This window comes from Salmo salar, chromosome ssa13 (genome assembly GCF_905237065.1).
Source record: "Salmo salar chromosome ssa13, Ssal_v3.1, whole genome shotgun sequence".
Taxonomy (NCBI): Eukaryota; Metazoa; Chordata; class Actinopteri; order Salmoniformes; family Salmonidae; genus Salmo; species Salmo salar.
Window position 1 is genome coordinate 58,907,888 of NC_059454.1, and position 22,152 is coordinate 58,930,039.

At 41.3% G+C, this 22,152-nt stretch overlaps 1 protein-coding gene across 4 annotated transcripts in view; it reads right to left on the reverse strand.

The window, feature by feature from the left end:
* Positions 1-22,152, reverse strand: part of LOC106567514 (janus kinase and microtubule-interacting protein 2) — a 49,201-nt gene that overhangs the window by 10,729 nt on the left and 16,320 nt on the right. For 2 of the 4 annotated variants that reach the window (XM_014136834.2, XM_014136836.2), the window contains exons 2-19: positions 17,849-18,093; positions 16,804-17,301; positions 13,896-14,105; positions 11,773-11,871; positions 11,337-11,483; positions 10,801-10,947; positions 10,328-10,384; positions 10,067-10,189; positions 9,510-9,638; positions 9,174-9,257; positions 7,820-7,882; positions 7,475-7,573; positions 4,527-4,628; positions 4,358-4,411; positions 4,162-4,227; positions 3,976-4,044; positions 3,581-3,658; positions 3,090-3,293 (exon numbers count right to left, since the gene is read on the reverse strand). In XM_014136834.2, the coding sequence (XP_013992309.1) occupies positions 3,090-3,293; positions 3,581-3,658; positions 3,976-4,044; positions 4,162-4,227; positions 4,358-4,411; positions 4,527-4,628; positions 7,475-7,573; positions 7,820-7,882; positions 9,174-9,257; positions 9,510-9,638; positions 10,067-10,189; positions 10,328-10,384; positions 10,801-10,947; positions 11,337-11,483; positions 11,773-11,871; positions 13,896-14,105; positions 16,804-17,301; positions 17,849-17,977 (2,358 nt within the window). In that variant the 5' untranslated portion in view covers positions 17,978-18,093. Of the gene's footprint in view, positions 1-3,089; positions 3,294-3,580; positions 3,659-3,975; positions 4,045-4,161; positions 4,228-4,357; positions 4,412-4,526; positions 4,629-7,474; positions 7,574-7,819; positions 7,883-9,173; positions 9,258-9,509; positions 9,639-10,066; positions 10,190-10,327; positions 10,385-10,800; positions 10,948-11,336; positions 11,484-11,772; positions 11,872-13,859; positions 14,106-16,803; positions 17,302-17,848; positions 18,094-22,152 lie in introns of all 4 variants that reach the window. The other 2 variants (XM_014136833.2, XM_014136835.2) reach the window with 1 other exon arrangement.

Genomic DNA, 22,152 nt, shown 5'->3' on the forward strand with positions numbered 1-22,152 from the left:
TATACAGACACCGGTTAGTCAGGCTTATTGAGGTAGTATGAACATGTGGGTATGGTTAAAGTGACTATGCATATATTATGAACAGAGAGTAGCAGTAGCATAAAAAAAGGGGTTGGCGGGTGGTGATACACAATGCAGATAGCCCTGTTAGCCAATGTGCGGGAGCACTGGTTGGTCGGGACAATTGAGGTAGTATGTACATGAATGTATAGTTAAAGTGATTATGCATATAAGATAAACAGAGAGTAGCGAGGGGGGGGACTACTAGTGATTTTGTTTGTGGGTAAAATGAAGAGAGAAGAGTCAAGTTAATGTGAAGTTTATTAGGCTATTGCTATACCATTAAGTTCTTAAAAGCACTCCAGCACAGAGAAGAGAAGGGAGCCTTGAGTAATTAAACAATAAATAAACCGCAACATGTCAGCTAAAGCAATTGAATTCAGGAATGAATTCAGCTGTTTTTAGTCTTGGCTGTACTAAAGACTTTACAACCTTTTTTGTTAGAACAGACTATATAGGATTGATTAGAATTTGTTTGTAAATGATTATTGTATTTGTTGTGTTCACACTGTTCGAAATGGTCAGAAAACCGATTAATCACACATACTGTAAGAAGCACGCAGAACTTGCTCCTCCTAACCTCCTTCTTGATCTCCTTCATGTCATTATCATTAGTAGGCAAACATCCATTAATACATTTCAAGTCCCTAAAAATAGAAATCAACTTGGCAAGAGTCTATTATCCTGCTAATAGCCCATCATGTGCGGACTCATTAACTCTGTCTTTAATGCTTTTTTTCGGGTTGCATCACTCATGGACAGAAATTTCTGAGACACAGTATTCAGAGTTGCAAAGAAAAAGCCATATCTCAGACTGGCCAATAAAAATAAAAGATTAAGATGGGCAAAAGAACACAGATATGGACAGAGGAAATCTTCCTAGAAGACCAGCATCCCAGAGTCGCCTCTTCACTGCTGACGTTGAGACTGGGGTTTTGCGGGTACTATTTAATGAAGCTGCCATTTGAGGACTTGTGAGACGTCTGTTTCTCAAACTAGACACTCTAATGTACTTGTCCTCTTGCTCAGTTGTGCACTGGAGCCTCCCACTCCTCTTTCTATTCTGCTTAGAGCCAGTTTGCGCTGTTCTGTGAAGTAGTAGGAGTAGTACACAGCGTTGTACAAGATCTTCAGTTTCTTGGCAATTTCTCGCCTCCATTTCTCAGACCAAGAGCAGATTGACGAGTTTCAGAAGAAAGTTCTTTGTTTCTGGCCATTTTGAGCATGTAATCGAACCCTCAAATGCTGATGCTCCAAATACTCAATTAGTCTAAAGAAGGCCCGTTTTACTGCTTCTTTAATCAGTACAACAGTTTTCAGCTGTGCTAACATAATTGCAAAAGGGTTTTCTAATGATCAATTAGCCTTTAAAATTATAAACTTGGATTAGCTAACACAACGTGCCATTGGAACACAGGAGTGATGGTTGCTGATAATGGGCCTCTGTACGCCTATGTAGATATTCCATTAAACATCATAATTTTCCAGCTACATTTACATTACATTTTTACATTTTTGTCATTTAGCAGACGCTCTTATCCAGAGCGACTTACAGTAGTGAATGCATACATTTCATTTCATGCATTTCTTTTTTTTTTTTTTTGTACTGGCCCCCGTGGGAATTGAACCCACAACCCTGGCGTTGCACACACCATGCTGGCATTGCAAACACCATGCTCTACCAACTGAGCCACAGGGAAGACCAATACCAACATGTCAATACCTCTCATAAATAAAAGTAGTGATGAAGTCAATCTATCCTCCACTTTCAGCCAGGAGAGATTGACATCCATATGATTAATATTAGCTCGCTGTGTAGATCCAATGGCCAGCCGTGCTGCCCTGTTCTGAGCCAATTGCAATTTTCCTAAGTCATTTTTTGTGGCACCTAACCACACGACTGAACAGTAGTCAAGGTGCGACAAAACTAGGGGCCTGTAGGACCTGCCTTGTTGAAAGTGTTGTTAAGAAAGCAGAGCATCGCTTTATTATAGACAGACTTCTCCCCATCTTAGCTACTACTGCATCAATATGTTTTCACCATGACAGTTTACAATCTAGGGTTACTCCAAGCAGTTTAGTCATCGCAACTTGCTCAATTTCCACATTATTTATTACAAGATTTAGTTGAGGTTTAGGGTTAAGTGAGTGTTTTGTTCCAAATACAATGCTTTTAGTTTAGAAATATTTAGGGCTAACTTATTCCTTGCCACCCACTTTGAAACTAACTGCAGCTCTTTGTTGAGTGTTGCAGTCATTTCAGTCACTGTAGTAGCTGACGTGTATAGCGTTGAGTCATTCGCATACAAAGACACTCTGGCTTTACTCAAAGTCAGTGGCACGTCGTCAGTAAAAATTGAAAAAACGCAAGGGGCCTAAACAGCTACCCTGGGGAATTCCCGATTCAAACTGGATTTTATTTGAGGGGCTTCCATTAAAGAACACCCTCTGTGTTCTGTTAGTCAAGTAACTCTTTATGCACAATATAGCAGGGGGTGTAAAGCCATAACACATACATTTTTCCAGCAGCAGACTACGATCGATAATGTCAAAAGCAGCACTGAAGTCTAACAAGACAGCCCCCACAATCATTTTATCATCAATTTCTCTCAGCCAACCATGCACTGTACATACGGTGCATTCGGAAAGCATTAAGACAATAGCTACAATAGTCATTTACAACATTAACAACGTCTACACTGTATTTCTGATCAATTTGATGTTATTTTAATGGACAAAAAAAAAAATCTTTCAAAAACAAGGACATTGCTAAGCGACCCCAAACTTTTGAACGGTAGTGTAGCTCTCCAGTAGGGGCAACAAAACATTCACGGGCCATTTTCTCAAATGTGGGGTTACAAGTTTATCAATTTCAAAGCAGAATTACTTTCTCATTGCTCCTCAACTGCAGTGTATGTTACATTTATTTTTCTAGCTCGGAGTCTCGAGTTTTATCCAACACATGATTTCAAATGTTGCTACATAGGAACGGACCCAGGTGGTGGGTCACATATGATTGTATATTGTACCTGATGGGCTTGGTGGAGCAGCTCCATCCTCTCAGCCAGAACCTGACAGTCGAACTCTCTGCTCTTCCTCAGCATCTGCCTGCGTAGCTTCTCCACGGACGTACGAAGCTCATCCTTCTGCATGTCACTGAGAGGCTCGCCGTAGCCGATCACCTTATCCTGCTGCAGTGCGTTGTACAGAGTAGCCTCCAGCTCCTGGATTTGCTGCGGGGGGAGGTCAACGGCGGTAGTTAGCTACAGTGACGATAATGATATGTGTAGATATTCATCATTTATAGTAAGTCGGTACTGGCTGGGGGAGAGGTGTATGGATTGCATGCACACACACACACACACACACACACACACACACACAAACACACATTTATGTTACCCTCACAGTATGTTCAAACCGCATATTAAATGTAATACCTTTGAGGCCAATAAAAAAGTAAGCCAGTATTTAAAGGTAGGTGGCTGAATGAGTAGGAATGCATCTGGAGGGCACTCACCACGTAGGCCTGATCCAGGGCTGACTTCCTGTAATCCAGCTCCTCCTCCAAATAGCCTTTCTGCTTGCAGAACATCTCCTGTGGAGGACAGTTCTCTCTGGTCAGTGCTCTGATCTCAATACTGTGTCTGAAGAACTCCGTACCAACCTCACCAGTCAATAACATCACGCAACAGTTAGTGATAGGTAATGTTGTCTATACGCCTTCATATTCCGAAGTATTTTTTGTACTTATGTACAACGCAGAAATTCGAGTTCTTTGAGCATCTCTTCCATTGTATTGTGCACAGAAATCTGCCACTTTCATTGCAAGGAACCGAGTAAACACTTCTCAAGTCAAGCCGAGTCCGTGCGAAGTGACTGTGAGTGAGTGATGTGAACGGAGAAGGGACTCACCATCTCCAGCTCCAGATCCATCATCTTCTGGTGCAGCGCTGCCTCTGTGCCCTCGATCTGTTGTATCCACTAGGGGGAGACAAAGACAACAAAACGCAGATAAGAAACAATGCCTTATAAATGGCTGTTCTGTTGCGTACAAGTTACTCTGAACTAAGCATCAATATTTGTATTGTATTTGCATACCTTTTCAGCAAGAGAAAGGACAGTGCTAGCTTGAATAATGGCCACTTGCTCCTCATTTCGTAAGTTCTAAAAAAAAATATGTAATAAAAGGGTTAAACAATCCCGATTTTCAAGTCTTCACGCAAAGGAGGAGTGAATTTTTATTTGCAAAAACATCCGTAATAACATGTTATAGAGCCCTTCCAAGCAGGCTTACCCCGTTATCACCCAGAATGTCTAGCAGCTTGATCAGGTCAGGTATACAGACATCCTGGGAAAGGATCAAAATAAACAATCAGCATCCTATTTCACCTAAAATTGCTTTGCAGAAAGACAAAATATAATGTCCTGTAATACTAATGAGATATTATTGAGACTGGTTATACCTTCACTCCTTCCTTCATGCAGTAGATCTGCAGGGCGCTGACACCCTCGGAGAACGGATGCATGCGGAGATGATTAAACGGAGGGGACTTCCGCTCACGCTCCTACCGGAAGAACATGTCATTTACTTAATCAGTTAACAGCACTGGTTAAATTGATTGAATGGTTGGACAAAGAAGACAGCGGTGGGAGTCAGTGCAGGGACATGTCCTGCTGTTTTGTTCTCTATCCAGTAGATGGAAGCACCATTCTTTTGGGGGCTTATTGCAGTATCTGCACTGCAGCACAGAATGCACAAAGCCCTGTGTTCTGAGCCTGTCTGAGCCTGGCCATGGGGGGAAGGGGAGGAATACAGAGGTCCCGGAGACAAGGCTGATATTAGTGCTGAGCGATTAGTACTTTTTGAGGCCGGTTCGGTTTCAGTTAGATTACTTTAAAATTCATCACGGCTTTCGATTTTGATATTTTTGGTGGGGGACATTAAATTCACTATGCATTATGTGGGTTGAAGGCTGTAACAACATAGAATGAAACAATTACTAAAAGTCCCACGATGGTAGTGACTGACCATTACTGCTTATCACTTATTTACCATTTATTCACATTGTGTATATTACATTTGTTTTAGGCCTTATTTGACGACTTCAATATTTAATTCCATCATCTCATCTCCAAAGAGCTGCTGCCTACGCTGTCTGACAAAATCACTATTTTAGTAGTTCTTCAAATGAAATAAGGCATACTTGATTGACTGCTGAATACCAACTATCAATCGTAGATCATGTATTTTCAGATGAAGATACCTCACAAAGCAACTGCTCTCCATCCCTCTTAATCGCACGTTCTTCTGTCTGTTCTCTCCGTCTCAGACAGGACAAGGAGTCGCGCAATTGATTATGGTCAATGTAATTAATTACCACGTTTTCTGCGCTAAACCATGTAGAATATTGGCCTGTTGAAAACTACAACTCCCTACTACATCACACAGTTTGGACTTGATCTGATTTATCTCTAGAAAAACTGAGCATTGTACTCACAAAAAAAAAAACAGAACATAATTAGTTGTCATTTAGTTGTTTAAAACCCGAAAATAACCAACATTTCAGTTAATCGCTCAGCACTACTGATATAATGTTTGGAATGTATCTAAATATTTCTGTACACACAAACAAAATCTGCTATATATCTATTGGTGGGCATATTACAAACCCATGATATATCTTTCTCCATGTCACCGATGCTCTTTTCTTTTTTTCTTTAAACAGCTGTGAATCCAGTCAAATGTATGCTTCATTGATATTTGACCTGTTGTAACCTGTCAATCATAAAAGCTCACCTCTAGTACGTAAGACAAATATATTTTCACGATATCAGTTCTATCATCAAAATCGATAAATCACAGCACATTTTTGGACTCATTTGGTAGTTTTTACCTGATTCAGTAGAATCCTGTTAAAGTAACTGTTAACTCATACCAAAATAATGTGGTTGACTCGTCCTATACTCGTATTTGTGGCCAAAGCATAAATTGGAGGAAAAACCTATCTGAAAACCCCACCTCAAACTTATATCTCAAACAGACTGTTTAAAAAATGCTTGCTATTTCCTCATAGAGCATGATGTCATACTCCTGAGGAGGATGAGTTGGCCAATCAGTGGTCTACTCTCTTGAATATTTTTAATGACTGGTATTCGCCCACACCATTCTGTTGTTGGGGTACGCTCAGATCATTCCAACACAAAAAAAGCTGCTTTGTAACATACTTAATTAAAAAATGTTGGGGAAGGAAGAGTGTTTCCCTCATGATGTAAGTAATTATAGGTCATATTTCATAGACATCTGGAAACACTGGACAGTTACATAAAAAAAAAGATTGTTATAAATATAATGTATATTCCTAAAACATAAATTGAACAGGATACTGTTGCTACTTCCTGTTGTCATGGATTTTTCATTTACAGCCCAGTGTCAAAATACTGGTTTTAAATGTCCAAATTCATAATAAATAGGCTGAAATAGGTCATGAAACACATAAATTACTCCGTACACATACGTGTCACACTTGTGTTCATAGTACCTTATAAACTGCACATGCACCAGCATTTTCCAAGCGTTCTCAAATTGATTATCATGTTTTATTGTAATCAATAGTGCACGCAAATTAATCGCATAGATATTGTATTGAAATCTATGGAACTGGGACAATAACCACGGTGACATGTACCATTTGTGCTCTTCTAAAAGACAAACCACAACGAACTTGTGTAAATTACATATACCTGTCGATAGATGAGAACCTATAGTAGCTATGTATCAACTAATCTGTTTACGGTAGATGGCCAATACGAAAAGGAAATGCAACACATTTTTGACTGGATCATTTCAACGAATCGTCACCTCACAGGTAGTTCTACATAGTGACAGAGGTTGGCTTTCATTTGAGTGACAGCTTGACTGTCAAATCCGTGTATTTGTTTGTGGTCAGTGACTTTTATACAAAGATTGCTCCGAATTATTTATGCCTTTTGAGTTTTCTAAGTCATGCGACAGACAGGCGTGTATGATAAAACCAACAGTACCAAACCAAAGATATCGTAGCATCAATGTAGCATCATCTCGATGACTATAAACTGCTATAGTAACATCCCTAATCTGAGGTAAAAAGGATGTGTAATTCCACTAAATGTTATGTTTTGAAAATGTAAGCTTGTGTAAGTAAGGTAGTAACACAAATTGTCCACCTTAGGTATAAAAATGTATATGGACAAATATAACAACAATTCAATTTAAGATGACAGTATATGTTGTCCATTTACAAACGATATCTATTTCTCACTCAGTAAATCCATTTAGAGTAAAAAAATGCACTGAAACACAATTTAACCTGGCGCTCTAGACTAGAGAATTCCATAGTGTCTGTGCAGCAGCCTGAACTTTCGACGTCCTTACCTCTAGTTCCAGTATTCTGAATTCCAGGAGCTCATTCTGGTCCTTGGAGTCTTGCAGCTCCTGTTGCTGTCGACTACATTTTCCATCCAACTTCTCCACCTGCAGAAGACCAGAGGGATAGCATGAAGGTCAGAGCCTGCCTGTAGCATGGACTTCCATACCCTATACAATATCAAGTGGTTCATGGTGAATGTTCAGATCCAAAATGACTACCATGTATCACCCTTCTTGCTAGCGGACATTGGTGGAGGACAAAGTAAGTTGACTTTAATATACAAAGTAAATAATGATGCATAGTGTAATGCAATATTACTATCATATCAATGATATCATAGCAGGACAGACCTTATCCAGCAGCTCTTGATTCCTCCTGAAGAACAGCTGTTTCTCCTCTACCCACTTGGAGTCCTGCGAGAGGAGAACCAGGTTTCAATGAGGGAAAAATTCTACTCATTCTATTTCTATGGTTACAACATACTGAAGTGTTATACAAAATCGAACATATCCCGCAGATAGATATCATAGCTATCCCATCATGGATAGCATTTCAGTTTGTTAACCGAACTGACCCACACTGTATGAAATACTAGCGTCAATCACAACCCAAACCCAAAATTGTTCTTCACTGTTGTGAGGCAACAGAATCAAAACCATTCATTGACTTTTCCTCTCAGTCCCCAAGACTAATCACTATCGACAGTCCAACTCTGGAGTTGTAATTACATTTTCACAGCACCGTTACATCTGGTACTCCTAGTATGTAAGTAATTGCATAATAACTATGGTCACATACAGTACAAGCCATCCATGTGCAGTAATTCAGAGACTGGGACATTGTGTATAGCCTTCCTCTGTCGTAGGATGTGTCCCAAATGGCACCCCATAGTGTACTACTTTTGACCAGACATAGCCCTATGGACCCTGGTCAAAAGAAGTACAGGAGGGGTGCGTCACTTGAGTGGGTTGAGTCCAAGACGTGAACTTCCTGTCTTCCGTACTTTGTGGGCTATACTCAGCTTTGTCTCAAGGTAGTAAGTTGGTGGTCTGTTGATATCCCTCTAGTGGTGTGGAGGCTGTGCTTTGGCAAAGTCGGTGGGGTTATATCCTGCCTGGTTGGGCAGGGGTATCGTTGGATGGGGCCACAGTGTCCCCCGACCCACCCGTGTCTCCAGTATCTATGCTGCAATAGTCTATGTGCCGGGGGGCTAGGGTCAGTCTGTTATATCTGGTGTACTTCTCCTGTCTTATCTGGTGTCCTGTGTGAGTTTAAGTATGCTCCCTCTAATTCTCTCTCTCCCTCCCCTCCCAGAGGACCTGAGCCCTAGGATCATGCCTCAGGACTACCTGGCCTGATGACTCCTGGCTGTCCCCAGTGCACCTGGTCGTGCTACTGCTCCAGTTTCAACTGTTCTGCCTGTTCACCGGACGTGCTACCTTGTCTCGGACCTGCTGTTTTCGACTCTCTCTCTCTACTGCACCTGCTGTCTCGACCTCTGAATGCTCGGCTATGAAAATCCAACTGACATTTACTTTTAGGCTGGGTTTCTGTATAGCACTTTGTGACATCTGCTGATATAAAATGGGCTTTATAAATACATTTGATTGATTGATTGATTGTATAGTATATAATATGAAATAAGGGTGCCCTTTGGAATGCAGCCCATGTCTTAGTGTTGGTCTGTGGAATAATGTATTTTACCTGTCCTTTGTGGGCGAGCTCCTTCTCCAGGTCTTCTATCTTGGCCTTGTACCTGAGAACGTCTGCATGGAGCTGCTCCTGAGCCTGTGACCCACAACATATCCACAATAACATCAACCATTTGATACAGCCGTACGTGACGGAAGCTGTTGTTATAGAACACACGGGCAGTGATAGTTGTAGTGGAGTATATAGCCTGTATGTAGTCTTATACACAATTTTACTGAATACAGAAACAAATCTGGCATGACTGCATCACTATTGCCCCAGATAATGCAAAAATACAATATTTTGCGGGTGACATTTAACTGAATATTAATGGCAGGTCTACTGTACCTTAGCTTCCATCTCAGCATCTAGAAGGCCCCCTTGATGTTCCTGTAGCAGGGCGTATGCCCTCTGTAAGGCCTGGTATTCTCTGGTCAGCTGCCTGAAGCGCAGCTCCGACTCCTCGTTAGCCAGTCCCTGTGTTGATGGACGGACCCCAGGGTTAGAGAGAAGACATTGGGAACAGGAGAGCATGAGAGGAAAGCCAGGATGAGAAATGATGGATGGAGAGATGAGAAACACATTGGTTCAGAAAGACAGAAGTGAAAGTGCATGGCGTGGCAGGTAGCCTAGCGGTTAAGACCGTTGGGCCACTAACCGAAAGGTCGCTGTTTTGAATCCCCGAGTCGACGAGGTGAAAATTCTGTCAATGTGCCTTTGAGCAAGGCACTTTAACCCTAATTGCTCCTGTAAGTTGTGCTGGATAAGAGTGTCAGCTAAACTACTAAATATTGCATGGATGCTGATTTGCAACTGGTGCTTATGCAAAGGTTATTGATCACTTATCGTAAATAATGTTCCCTCCCCACCCAGGGTCTATTTCCTGTGATGTGAACAGGTCTCACCTCAACCAGGTCTTCATCAGGAGTGGCTGGGGTGCGGTCCATGCGAAACGAAGCCACAGAGGACGTCTCCGAGTCCATGGATTCCTCATCGTATCCGAAGAAGGTGTCCACTACAATGTGCCTCTGTGTAGGGAGAGATCATAGGATTGTTTGTAAATCAGATATTTCCCAAGGCAGATGACTGTATTACGGTATTGATCTTGTTTATTTGGTTCTCCTATAAAGAGAAACACATTAACGTGCAAACGTGGCTTCCTCTACCTTTATTTGCCTGTTGCTTCGTTTATGCCTCTTCTTCCGCAGGAGCTTTTCCCTATCCTGAAAGACACAGAGTATACCAGAACTACCAACAAACAAACATACAACTTTAGCAACCATGGATATGTTTCATTTGATCAGCCAATTGTATCTGGCAAAGAACCTAACACTGCGTGTACACCAGGACTCTTTGTGATTCATTTAGTTAGTAAATCTCTGTCTCTCTAAATCTTTGTCTCTTGTGACAGACTGCTATTATACAGTAAATGTTATCTGGCCAGTACACACAACATTTGGTTCTGGGTTCCACCGAGACCAGTAAATCAACACCTTTGATCATTTTAGAAGTGAAAGCCTTTTTGACAAAATGAATTTGCGCGATTTTTTACATTGAAAAGAAAAAAAGTGAACACCCCCCAAAAATAAACCTATTGTTGGTGGTGAAGTCACATAAAAAAAAAAAAAAGAGAACTCACTCTTGTCAGCTCGTCGATGATGCTCTGCTGCTCCAGTACCTGCAGCTTAAGGAACTCAATCTCCTGGTCGTCATGTGCCTGGTCCAGATCATTCAGAGACTTACAGTTGGATTTCTTCAGCGGTGGGTGGGAGCTGATCTTCTCCTTCTACACACACAGAGTGGAACCAGTTGTACAGGAGTTAGAACCTTCTCTATCTCTCAGTATGTGCTCGTCATGAATAATGAATATGTGTGGTGGTTAGGGTACCGAGGCCCAAGCCACAATGTAATGCACTTCTAAATCTACAAGACTAATGCAGACTTGAATGCTTTGGTTCCATTTACTTTACTTGGACAAGGACTGTAGCCAATGTGTTGCAGACAGTCTTTGTAAACACTGGGCTATTGAGGCATGCTATGCTTGTACTAAACTATTGGAGCCCTGGTTGTGTTGAGATCTGTGTCATGATGACACTCGCCATAGAAATATAATTACTCGAGTGGGAATTCCCCATTTAAGTCAATGGTCTGTAATTCTATTTCCTTGCCACTCACCATCTCCAGGTTCTCTTTGGCCAGGCCTTTGAGTTTCTCTTCCATGCGCTGCAGGGTCTGGCTGAGGTCATCGTTCCTCTTGTTCAGCATCTTGTTCTTTTCCAGCATGGGCTTGCACTGCTTCTCCGACTCCCGCACACGCTTTAGCTGAGAGAGAGAGAGAGAAAGAAGGAGAGGGGGGCAGGGGGGGGAGAAAGAGAGAGAGGGAGAGAGAGATGGAAGTGACGATAGAATAGAAGGGGAGGGAAGAGAGAAGGAGGCATAAAGAGTTCAGCTCAGTCCAGTGTGTCAACTTGGCAGGGGACTCCATAGTGTAATTGTAACTCCTTTGCAGGTAAATTCATTGCATGTTTACGGAATCCAGATTAAGACGGATTGTTATTGTTCAGTGACAGGGGATTAAGATGTGATTCTCTGCCAGGCAGAGAGGTCATACCAGTTCATTCCTCTCATCCACTAGCAGTGAGTTGCGGTCCTCCAGCTTGCGGATGGTGGAGTTGAGGTCAGCCATTCGTCTCTGGTTCCTGCGCATGTCCTAGGTTGTTCAAACCGAACGCACTGTTAGCTCACTGGTATCTTGCGACACAATACATTCACTCTTGGATGCAGTTTTTGACACAGCGACAACAGTACAAAGTCATATTACGTTCTATAATATAATCAATTATTTCAATTACATCCATTATACATTGAATAATAAGATGTTTGGGGCATTTTTTTCAGGAAAATTAAGTTTTATAAGTTTGTATGTTTCTGGGACATTTATTTTTGGAGTTCACTTATTGGGTAATTCTTTCTATTCATCAGTCACATCTCTCTAGAAATATTGGCCAAAAACAGTTGTTTTCTGTCATGTAGTGATTTTCAAGCAGACCACTAACCCAGAATGTGAGGCTGCATTGAAACCTCACAGACTTATTGACTGACCAGCAGTCTTCAGAAACAATGCTCTTCAGAGCCCTTCCTTCAGTTCTTTGTTCATTACCAGATAGAAGCTTGTTTTATTCTAGCAGGTAGGCCTCTAAATACTTGTTTGTTGTGGTTTTCACTTGACAAAATATCTAGTACTACTGTTTTTGTCATGTTTTATTGCTCTCATATAAAGTAATTCCTTGAGCACTACACATGTAGCATAAAAAGTGATATTTGCATATGAGGAAAATAAGGGATGCATTTGCCCTATATTTAGAATTCTGTTGGTGGGGCACTATGGAGTAGACGTCTTCACGGGTCCAAAAAGTTGGACCTGTTCCGAAATGGACCTGGGACTTTCCCACCCGAACCCGATATTCATATATATATTTTTATATATATATAGAGACCCATTCCGAACGAACCAGAGTAGAACTAGACCCGTCCTGTATAGACCTAATCAGATCCAGACCCGGTCCGATCCGAGTAAGGGAAGCAGCATAAAGCTCATTTTTTAAGCTACTTTATTAACCAGAGCTGATAAAGCGGGAGAGGAGGGAGAGAGAGGTCCCGCTCTAGCATGCGGGGGAAGGACCGTACTGTGAGTGAGGGAAGGGATGAGGGAGGAAGAGATGAGAGACAGCAACCAACTAAGACGACTCGCGCTATAGTAAACTAGTAGTTGCCATAAATAGGTTATTTACCATGATAAATGATTACGTAATATCTGTCTTGACTGCATCAACCCAGGAGAAGCTAGTTAAGCTAGCTAACGTTAGCTAGCTAGGCTAACTGAGGCTGCAGTGCATGCACTTTGTCATCCTACAGTTACAAATAACAACAACTCCATTCAGAATATTAAGTAGCAGCCGACCTGTTGGCTCTTGGTCATTGTATTGCCTATCTTTCTCCTTTAACTTTTAATTCCGTAATTTTACCTTATGATTGGCCAACAACAACATCAACAACAACAACAACAAGCTACAGTACATGCACCACGCTCCACTCTTGTGAAAGCAAGAGCAGCAGCATAAATGATAAAAAGTCTCTCTCTACTGCAACAGTAGCGTTTGGATCTGTACGGCCTTTCAGACAAGTGAAGATAACACATACCCGAGCCCCGTGACAATCAGATCCGACCCAGACCCGTGACATTATTTAGACTTCTAGATCCGTGGATTGGGTTTCAGGTATTCGGGTGCAGGTGGATCTGTGAAGACTTCTACTACGGAGTGTGGCTTTTGGTATTCAAATTGTGGTATTATATGAGTGATAAAACTTTCATATAGAGAATGGCCACACCCAAACTGTGTTTGTTTGACGCTGTGTGAAAGCAGTTTGATCATTGTCCTGCAACGTGCAAAGACCATGTTGCTCTGTATGGATGAGGTGATCGGCGTGATTCGAATTGCAGGCTAATTTAATCCTGTCCTTAAAAGTATATTTCTGACCACTTATTCATGTCAATCTTCTCAAGCTTTTTCCACATAAGCTGCGTAAACTAGTATAGGCCTACAGTATTTTACCGCTCATTATCGGTTAATTGTCCCATTCATTTCCATTTTCTTTTGGATTGGCTTCATTATTACATTTCTATAATCTGTTTTGTACCATTTCCAAGTTCCCCTCTGCCTTTCTATGTCGTACCGGGCTGCCACAGTGCTCCGCCCCGTCCCCAGCCCGCCCGGGGATCTCTCTCTTGGGGCTGCCCAGGTTACACTCTGCCTCCTTGACCAGGAACAGCTGGTCATCCAGGGCATCCTTTTGCATCTGCATCTTCTGCAGCAAGCCAATGGCATTCTCCAGCTCCTTCTCCAGAGAGAAGATGGTGCGCTCTTTGGATTTGATCTCATCCACCTGAAGGAGGAAATAGCAAACAGGAAACTTAGAGAGTGGTTAATGAGACACAGAGAGATGGACAGGAAGGATGGATGGACAGACTGACTGACTGTCTCAATGATTGAGACAGACAGACAGACAAACATGTGCACAGTTCCATTCAAAAGAGCAGGGGTGAAAGTAGATTTAATTTATTCATGGTACGGGAACTCCTATGTGTTCACACGCTTGTGGCTGACAGGAGGTGATGATTAATTATGGTGTAATAGCCTACAGTTTTCTTGTCATCTTTGTTTTAATTATTGTGATATGCTCATGTTTTACCGGTATGCTGTACCAGCACAATTTTTTGGTCAGGTACTCCATACCGGACCGTATTGGCTTACTTTGACCCTTGCAAAAGAGTATCATGTGAAAGAATGATGTATCATATCATGTAACATATATGTCATTTGATGATGACCATCACAATTAGCAAGAAAACGTCAATGGATCATTCCACGAAATGAGTGTCTTTTGCATCCCTGATAATTTAAGTAGAAATTGTGCACCAATATTGACTCGTAAAAGCCTTTTGTATTACATTAAGTGCCTTTCAATATAGACCACATGGAGAATTCAATAAATCAATAATATTCAGCATTTTGACATGGCCCTCCATCAACCCTGCGACATTTATAGGAAGATTTTAACCCACTTAACCCCACAACTACTCAAAGTTTTCACAATCATTGTAAAGCCCTGGTTATTTTGTTGCTTTGACAAAGTCATTTCTGAAGATCATTATTTATTTATTTTGTGATTAGTTATTCATTTACACTTCCGTTCAAAAGTTTGGGGTCACTTAGAAATGTCCTTGTTTCTGAAAGAAAATCAGATGTTTTGTCCATTAAAATAACATCAAATTGATCAGAAATGCAGTGCAGGCATTGTTAATGTTGTAAATGACTATTGTAGCTGAATTTTTTATGGAATATCCACATAGGCGTACAGAGGTCCATTATCAGCAACCATCACTCCTGTGTTCCAATGACACGTTGTGTTAGCTAATCCAAGTTTATCATTTTAAAAGGCTAATTGGAAAACCCTTTTGCAATAATGTTAGCACAGTTCTGATTAAAGAAGCAATAAAACTAGTCTTCTTGAGACTAGTTGAGTATCTGGAGCATCAGCATTTGTGGGTTCGATTACAGGCTCAAAATGGCCAGAAACAAAGACTTTCTTCTGAAACTCGTCAGTCTGTTTTTGTTCTGAGAAATGAAGGCTACTCCATGTGAGAAATTGCCACGAAACTGAAGATCTTGTACAATGCTGTGTACTACTCCCTTCACAGAACAGCGCAAACTGGCTCTAAGCAGAATAGAAAGAGGAGTGGGAGGCCCCGGTGCACAACTGAGCAAGAGGACAAGTACATTAGAGTGTCTAGTTTGAAAAACAGACGCCTCACATGTCCTCAACTGGCAGCTTCATTAAATAGTACCCACAAAATGCCAGTCTCAACGTCAACAGTGAAGAGGCGACTCCAGGATGCTGGCCTTCTAGGCTGCGTTCATTCTTCTGTCCAGTGTCTGTGTTCTTTTGCCCATCTTAATATTTTATTTTTATTGGCCAGTCTGAGATATGGCTTTTTCTTTGCAACTCTGCCTGCAAAATGGTTTTCTAATGATCAATTAGCCTTTTAAAATGATAAACTTGGATTAGCTAACACAACGTGCCATTGGAACACAGGAGTGATGGTTGCTGATTATAGGCCTCTGTATGCCTATGTAGATATTCCATTAAAAACCTGCCGTTTCCAGCTACAATAGTCATTTACAACATTAGCAACATCTACACTGTATTTCTGATCAATTTGATGTTATTTTAATGGACAAAAAAAGCGCTTTTCTTTTCAAAAACAAAGGCATTTCTAAGTGACCCGAAACTTTTGAACGGTAGTGTGCGTCTTTCCCTCATTTTACGGTCCACCATGTTACATGAACTTAACTCTCAATTTAAAATGGTGAAACTATTCCTTTTAAAATAATTTTTAAATAAGAAACATTAAACATATAATAGTCAAATCACAGAGTAAAAGCAGATGAGCTGGTTCTACTCTTTTTGGCAATTTGATGGTGTTTTATGGTGGAAAACTGAGCGGGTCAAGCATAACACATCAACCCTGTTACCCATAGATATGTTTTAACAATTTCATTTTTGGGGGTGAAGCCTGCATTCAATTGCCACTCCCTGTTGCACACAACAAGCTTCCATTCCCCCTGTTACAAGGGGATGTATGGCTGATTTAAGAAGAAATGGTCAACCCTGTAACTTTATTTGGCACTTAATACACACTTAGTATAAACCATTTTTTATTTAACCTCTTGAGATGGGAAAAGTTGCTTTTTATGAAGTTGAACATGTGCCCTTCATGATAGAATATAACAATTTGGCAACAAATTGGTGGAACGACCCCAATGTTCTGCAGACCTGCATAATTGGTATGACGTAATCCATGGAGACATCACCCCATCACAAAAGACCTAGACTCTACTAAACTACTCTATATGCTGCTCAGAACTTCTCTGACAGATAATTTTCCTGGGCCAACTATCTGTCTGGAGCAATGAGATGTATAGACCAGCTATGGCTACGTCTGGTATTAAGCAAGACATGTATGCACAATCAGACCCTCTGCTCTACCCTCTACCCATCCTCCAGTCAATACAGTTTTTACCAGTCTGCGGATGTCCTTCTCGCTGTCCCACTTGATCTTGGAGATCTGTTCCTGGTGCATCTGATGCTCGGAGCGCAGATCCCCAGCCTTCATCTTATCCGCCTGGATCATGGTGCTGAGTGCCTCGTCCGTCTGCTTTTTGTTCTGCTTGAGCTCCGAGATCTCTTGCAGCAGCTTGACCCTCTCCACGTCGAAAAAGCGTCGTGCCTCCTCCTTGGCCTCTAGGGTCAGCGCCGTGCGCACCTTCTCTCCGCTGCCGTCCCGCATGGCGCTCAGCGCCGCCTTGAGCCGCTGGTTCTCCTGGTCCTTGATCTTGGCCATCCGGGCCTGCTCCTGCTCGTGCTGGCGGACCAGGTTCTCCCTGAGTGCCTGGAGCTCTTTTTGCTTCTCCTCGTGCCATTTGGCTCGCTGCTCTGTCAGCGTGGCCGTGTGCCGGTGCTGCTCCTGCTCCCGGATCCGCTTGCACTCTTGCACCTTCTCACGCTCCAACTTACTCACCTAGGCCCCAGGGAGAGAGGGAGAGGAGACAAAGAGAACTGGGTTACACCATAAAAGCAGGAAGGTTAGAGAGACACTACAGACAGCCTGAGGCCATTCTCTTCATCTAGCACCTATTACGTAGATAATAAGATGTATTACAGTGTCAAATATAATTAGAAAAAAACAGATCATGGCAGATAGGGCACGCAAGACCAAGCAGAGATCTTGATCTACCATTGTAGATCGAGGTCTACTCTGGTAGATCTCACCTGCTCTTACGTAGAGCAGGTGAATGTACAACAACAGCAATTGCCTACATCTACTGTGTGCCAACTGTGAAGGGGGTATACCTCAGCCAGACCAGGTCAATGTATAACTCAAAACATCACTGTACATCTAAGTAGAACCTTATAAAATGTTGAAACGAGCTGTATGTCAAAGGTTGTGTGTAGTGACTATACGTAAGACATTCAATGCCACTTATCATCTGCAGTTGGACCCACTGTTACAGGTGTATTTGAGAAGGGACGATTTACATGCAACGTAGTGTTACAAAATGGCCTACCTTGCATTTCTCTTGATGCAGTTCTATTTGAATGTCAGTCAATTTGGACCTGAGATCTTCGTTAGCTGCCTGTAGGGCAGAGATGAGCGCTTCGGGCTTCTCGCCCTTGGTACGGCCCTTCTTCGCCATTGAGTCAAATACTACGGCTCCTCCAATGCTTTCATAGAGACTTCATAGAAATGAACAGAGGCCCTCCCGAGGTTTCCAGTTCTTCCTCTTCCTCATTATCTTAGTAGACAGTAGAGCTGTGTGTGGGGAGGAATAAAAACATTATTTTGGACAATTGTAATTGAAGGATATGAAGATCAACTCAACTTAACTGTTTACAAACATTGATTATTCAAGTATATTAGTAAAGCAGTTAATTGCATGGTTCTGGCAATGTACAGTACAGTATTGGCAGTAGCCACTGTTCAGGAGTGGCCCATTGATTTAGACAGGTCAGGAAGCTGCACAGTGAGTAAACAATGACCAGGTTTCCATCCTCACAGATGATGACTACAGAAAGACAGTGTCAGCCAGTGTTTTTCTATGCCAAATGTTAGACTGATGCAGACCAGTGCACATAATTGAACATCAGCATGTGAAAGAACCTGTAGGCTACATCCACAACGTATTATACATGAGATGAGACGAAACTTGATGCGACGGTCTAAAGGAATTTTATTTAAGAACACAGTTTGTTTGATCTGAACGGTCTAGTTTTATAACGTCTCATGTCGTCGGCTGGAGTTTCCAAGATTCAACATGTCAAATCTTTAGGTGTGGATCTTAATTTGATCACTCTTTTGTTGCTGAGAATTTTCCTGTAGAAAATGCAAACTTGTAGTGTATTAGAGGTTTTAAAAGGCTTCTAAAGTTTGTAATTTCCACTTTAAAATGTCAGTCTTGATTTGCCCTTATGTTAATTGTATTAAATTATAATCCACATAATAATTCACATTTCCTGCTGCTACAGGATTATTTTCCTGCCGTAGCAAACTGGCTCGAATAAAGATCCTACCCCTGTAGATTGCTGATATTTATCTGACAAGTCACAAAGTGAACCCTGTTTCTGGTGCATATATTTCATAACACTCGTTTGCTACAACACCTTGCTACAACAAGTGGCAACTTTGTTTTAAAGTTTCATCACGTCATTGAAAAGAGGCACCGTTACCGTGGAAACGGTCTCAACTGAACTTCTCGTCTTCTTGATCTGAATGCCCCGTCTTTAGTCAGCTGTTATACAACACAACATTCTAAAACTGGCAAGTTTTATCTCGCCTCGTCTCATGACAGCTGTTGTATCTGAACTAACTTTGGAGGTGAACATTCTGAAAAGTCACTGTTGAAACAACATTGTTTTTCTAACTGTACAAATCATGTGGTACTCATGCCAATTTGATGTATGGCACTCTGCATGTGTTATACATGTTTGATAAGAAAATGGGCGTTGGTGTTGGGTGTTAGAGTAGAGAGTGGAGGTGTCACGTCCTGACCAAAATAAGTTGTTATTTTCTATGGTAGAGTGGTCAGGGCGTGACAGGGGGTGTTTTTGTGTTTGTTCTATGTTCTCTATTTCTATGTTAGATTTCTAGTTTGTCTTTATCTAGGTTGGGGTTTATTGGGTTGACCTTCAATTGGACGCAGCTGTTCCTCGTTGCCTCTAATTGGAGGTCATATTTAGTAGGGGTGTTTCTCATGTTGTTTTGTGGGTAGTTGTTTCCTGTTTAGTGTATGTTTCACCTGACGGGACTGTTGTCGGTAATTGTTTATTTTTTTTGTTATTTAGTGTTTCACTAAAGTTAATATGAGCACTTCACACGCCGCGCCTTGGTCCCCTTTGTACAACCCACGTTACAGGGGGAGAGGAAGGGAAGCTGTATATACACTGGTAGTGCTGTATAAAGTAGGGCACTACCAGTGTAGTAATGTAAAAGAAACACCTGAAACTAGATTCCCTACATATTGGTCTTGACGAGAAGAGAAAAAAAAAGTTTGGGGAGGTTCTCTTCAGACTCTCTCTTTTTTTGAAGGAAAGTGGAGAAACACTCTCTTTTCATAATTGTTGATGCTATATTGACAGACAAATTAGACACAGTGGGAGAGAGGTGAAGGGAAGTCACGTTGAGAAAAGAGCACACAGAGATTGAACCCCGGTCTCCAAGGGGACTCATATTTGTGCATGAAGCCAGGAGTGTTACCACCGGACCACTGGAGCACATAGCAGAAGTCTCTTACGAAGACTGTATAACCCATGCGCTATAGTCACAGCGATTGTACACAAACAGTGCCATAACTCTTTGCATAATCTCCTTATAATCAGAGACAGAGGCCTAATGATGATTCAAATATTACACTAAGATTTCAGATGAAGATTATAATGACACGTTTCTTCCTCATGCACTTATCAGTCCACTGGTGCTAAGCTTTTTAATCGCTGGTGAGTGTTGCTCATGGCTTCTGTCCAAAGGACCATGGCTGTTTCGTTGAATTACTGTTGATATTATTTGCAGAGTGTGAATGTGCAGACAGCAAGAGACAATGTCTCATCCACCATTCAAAAGCAAAGCAACATAGGCTATTCTCTGGAGTCTTTACGACCTTTCTAACAGCAAATGGGTCTGGTATGGCTCTGTTCTGGAACATTTGATCCTAAAAGAAAAAGGATGACATGGCTAGGATAACTGTGGTTCCATGCCACATCAGAATGTCAAAAGGCGTAATGCAACCTAATAACGTGACAGAAAGTCATCCTAGTTGTCTGAAAACATGATGGAATGCTAACTTCTAAATGCAACGTGGTATACATTGTTCATTGTGGGCTAATCCAGCAATTACAAGCACGGATGCATGCGAGACAGATTCAAGGCACTGTCTTTGTTCAAAGCACTTCTGGGCAAGGGCAGGAAAGCGTACATGAGTAGGCCTACTACTCACAGAGAGTATAGTAAAATCAGTTGAAAATCATCACAGAGAATTAGGTATGTATGAAATGCAAAACTAATGTAAGGGAACTCAATGTAATGGTATTGAAATGAACGCTGACAGACACTACTACAAGGTCCACTAGTATTGTGGCTGGGTGAACACATACACATACTTTTTCTGTGAAGGTCTGTCTGGCTCCAATGCCCTCCGTTACACTCTGATGCAAACTCCAGATTTAAAGTGCATTATTAACATTTAGTCTAATTACTAATTACTGATTTGAAAATCATTCATAGGATTTTAGGTAACAATCAATAGCTCAATAATGTAGGGCTGGACGATACTGACAAAATATAAAATGACAATATTTTTCAAATCTTTGACGGTGTGACAGTATTTGACGGTATTTTATGTTTTTAGAATAAATGTGCTAAATATGATTCATGAGTAGTGCATGACCTTAGGGTGGAAACAAAAACATTCTAAATGTTTTTAGTGGGGCTTTCGTTCTTCTGATTGTTCTACACATTTTGTTCATGGATCCCACCATGTCGAACGAACCAATTATCTGTCGGCATTTATAAAATTACACCGAAACGTCCTGTTTTTTCTTATATGACTTTTCGCATAAAAACTGTGGTTATTGACCATGTATTTTCAAAGGATTCAATGGCAGTTCTTACTAAAGCCACAGGGTGATTCTGGCACCCGAACTGCCAAACAGGTAAGTTTCATTACAAAAAAGTATACGTGCGCACATTCAGCGCTAGCGCTGCCTCACAGGCACTAGTGATGAGCGTTCCGATTTTTTTCAATGAGGCGGATCTTTTGGCTCTGTTCAGCTAAAAGAGCCAATCACTTGGCTCCCAAGTGGCTCTTTGTTCATTCGAGCATAGAAATGTATGAAAAATTGCAGATTTCGAATGTACAGTTCCGTGAAAATGTATTTGCCCCCTTTCTGACTTTCTCTACTTTTGCATATATTTTTTAACTGAATGTTTTCAATTGTCGTGTTATTTGTTCACTCAGGTTTCCTTTATCTAATATTAGGTTTTGGTTGAACATATGATAACATTCAGCATCAAAAATATATTTCCTAATTTTGTTGTGATTAAATTTAGATTTTGTGTCACTGGCCTACACACAATACCCAATCATGTCAAAGTGGAATGCTGTATTAACCCAGTAACTAACCATGCTACAGGAATGCTGCGGTAGACTACATTCGGTCAGAACCAGGTGGCGGGGGTTAAACGAATATGTAGACACATAAATCAGATTATTGTCCTATTCCATATTTGGTGATGGGACATAATCCCAGCATGTCCCACATGCTGGGTTTATGAAGCATGTGACAAATTACATTTTATTTGATAAGACTATTGGCATCA